The sequence below is a fragment of the Orycteropus afer genome, unplaced genomic scaffold (assembly GCF_000298275.1).
Source record: "Orycteropus afer afer isolate SDZICR_OR568_19922 unplaced genomic scaffold, OryAfe1.0 scaffold00018, whole genome shotgun sequence".
Classification (NCBI taxonomy): domain Eukaryota; kingdom Metazoa; phylum Chordata; class Mammalia; order Tubulidentata; family Orycteropodidae; genus Orycteropus; species Orycteropus afer.
In genome coordinates this window covers 3,075,498-3,076,891 of record NW_006921605.1, presented here as the reverse complement: position 1 = coordinate 3,076,891, position 1,394 = coordinate 3,075,498, and the positions used below count along the sequence as shown (strand labels likewise).

At 65.4% G+C, this 1,394-nt stretch overlaps 1 protein-coding gene across 1 annotated transcript in view; it reads right to left on the bottom strand.

Moving 5' to 3' along the window:
- The window catches only part of TBC1D16 (TBC1 domain family member 16), a 70,546-nt gene that overhangs the window by 7,426 nt on the left and 61,726 nt on the right, over positions 1-1,394 (bottom strand). Inside the window, exon 8 of the mRNA XM_007959600.1 lies at positions 1,101-1,287. Coding sequence (XP_007957791.1) covers positions 1,101-1,287 — 187 coding nt within the window. The remainder of the gene's footprint in view (positions 1-1,100; positions 1,288-1,394) is intronic.

Here is a 1,394-nt window from a genome sequence, read left to right as displayed (position 1 = left end):
TCAGCAAGGTCAGTTTCTCCATCCTGGGGTCACACAGGCGGTCACCCCAGGCCCTGCTGCTCTGGTGGCCGCCACCTTCCAGCCACCACCCCCTGCCCCTCGTCCACCTGTTGTGAGTGCTGTCACCCAAAGCCCCCAGTGCCCCCGGATGTTAGTCTAAGGGACATCTCCTTGGCCCTGGCATTCCAAGCCTTGGTCCACTCCACCCTGACCCACGTGACCACCTGGGCCAACACAGCCTGGCCATGCAGGGCTCCTGCCAGGCACATGTGCAGGCCCAGCTCCCTCCCCTCCCCAGACTACACTGGGGTGGCCCTCATCGCCCTAACTCTGTCACGGGGCCCTTTCTGCATTGCTCTCTGCACTGGTTCCCCATCCTTGTGCCATCCGCTCCCACTGAGGCACTTGCCCAGCACAGAGGCTGCGACATGCCAGTGCCTGGCACCTGATGTGCATGTGGATGGGGAAGAGGTGTGTGGACTCGGTCCTGGGCGACATACCGGCCCTCCCCACCTCCCAGCCCCGCACCCAGCTCTGTCAGCTTTGCCAGCCTCGGCACTGCCTGGTTGAGACGGCCTGGGCCAGGCAGGGCTGATGCCCACAGGGTCCACGAGGGGAGGGGTGCCTGAGTCCTCCGAGGGAGGGCAGCGAGACCAGCCTCCCAGTGCTGTGCCCACTGGGGAGCCCTGGCTGAGTGACCCCTGCAGGGAGCCTCCCTGCCAGTGCTGAGGCACTGTTCCAGCCCCGGGCTGCGTGATGGGGTGCTGGGGTGTGGGTGCTGGGGTGTGGGTGCAGGGATGTGGGTGCTTGGGTGTGGGTGCGGGGAGGCGGCAGCCAGCCAAGGGGAGCCCTGCACAGCACAGCCCTTGGGCACTGGGCAGCCTGGGGTGGGCATGTACCCCAAGACCTGGGAGCAGCATCCCTCCCAGAGAGGCCAGCTGTGCCCACATACCTAGCACTCAACTGCCCATATGCCACCCCTCCCGCCCACCTGGCTCTCCCGGTGACCATGCTTCCTGCCAGCAAAGTCACACAGTGCTGCCAGGCCTGGTGGCAGGAGTGTCCCATGGCTCCCCACATGCACACCCCCGAAACCTCACCAGCTGCTTCTCCATGTCCTCGTCCCGGGGTGAGCTGACGAAAATGGTATTCTGCATCAGCCCGACGAAGCACCAGAAGGTGTCCGCCTCGTCCAGGACCTCGGCCAGGATGGGTGCCACCAAGTCGGACATGCCCTGGGAGTAGCCAACGGCTGGGTTGTACACTGCGTAGTTCAGCAGGATTCTCCTGGCGGCATTGGGTGGGGAAGAGTGGGAGGGAAGCAGGGTGGTCACGGGGCGGCCACCACGTGCCCCACACCTGCTGTCTTCCCAAGGCCAGCAAGGCCCCAGTTA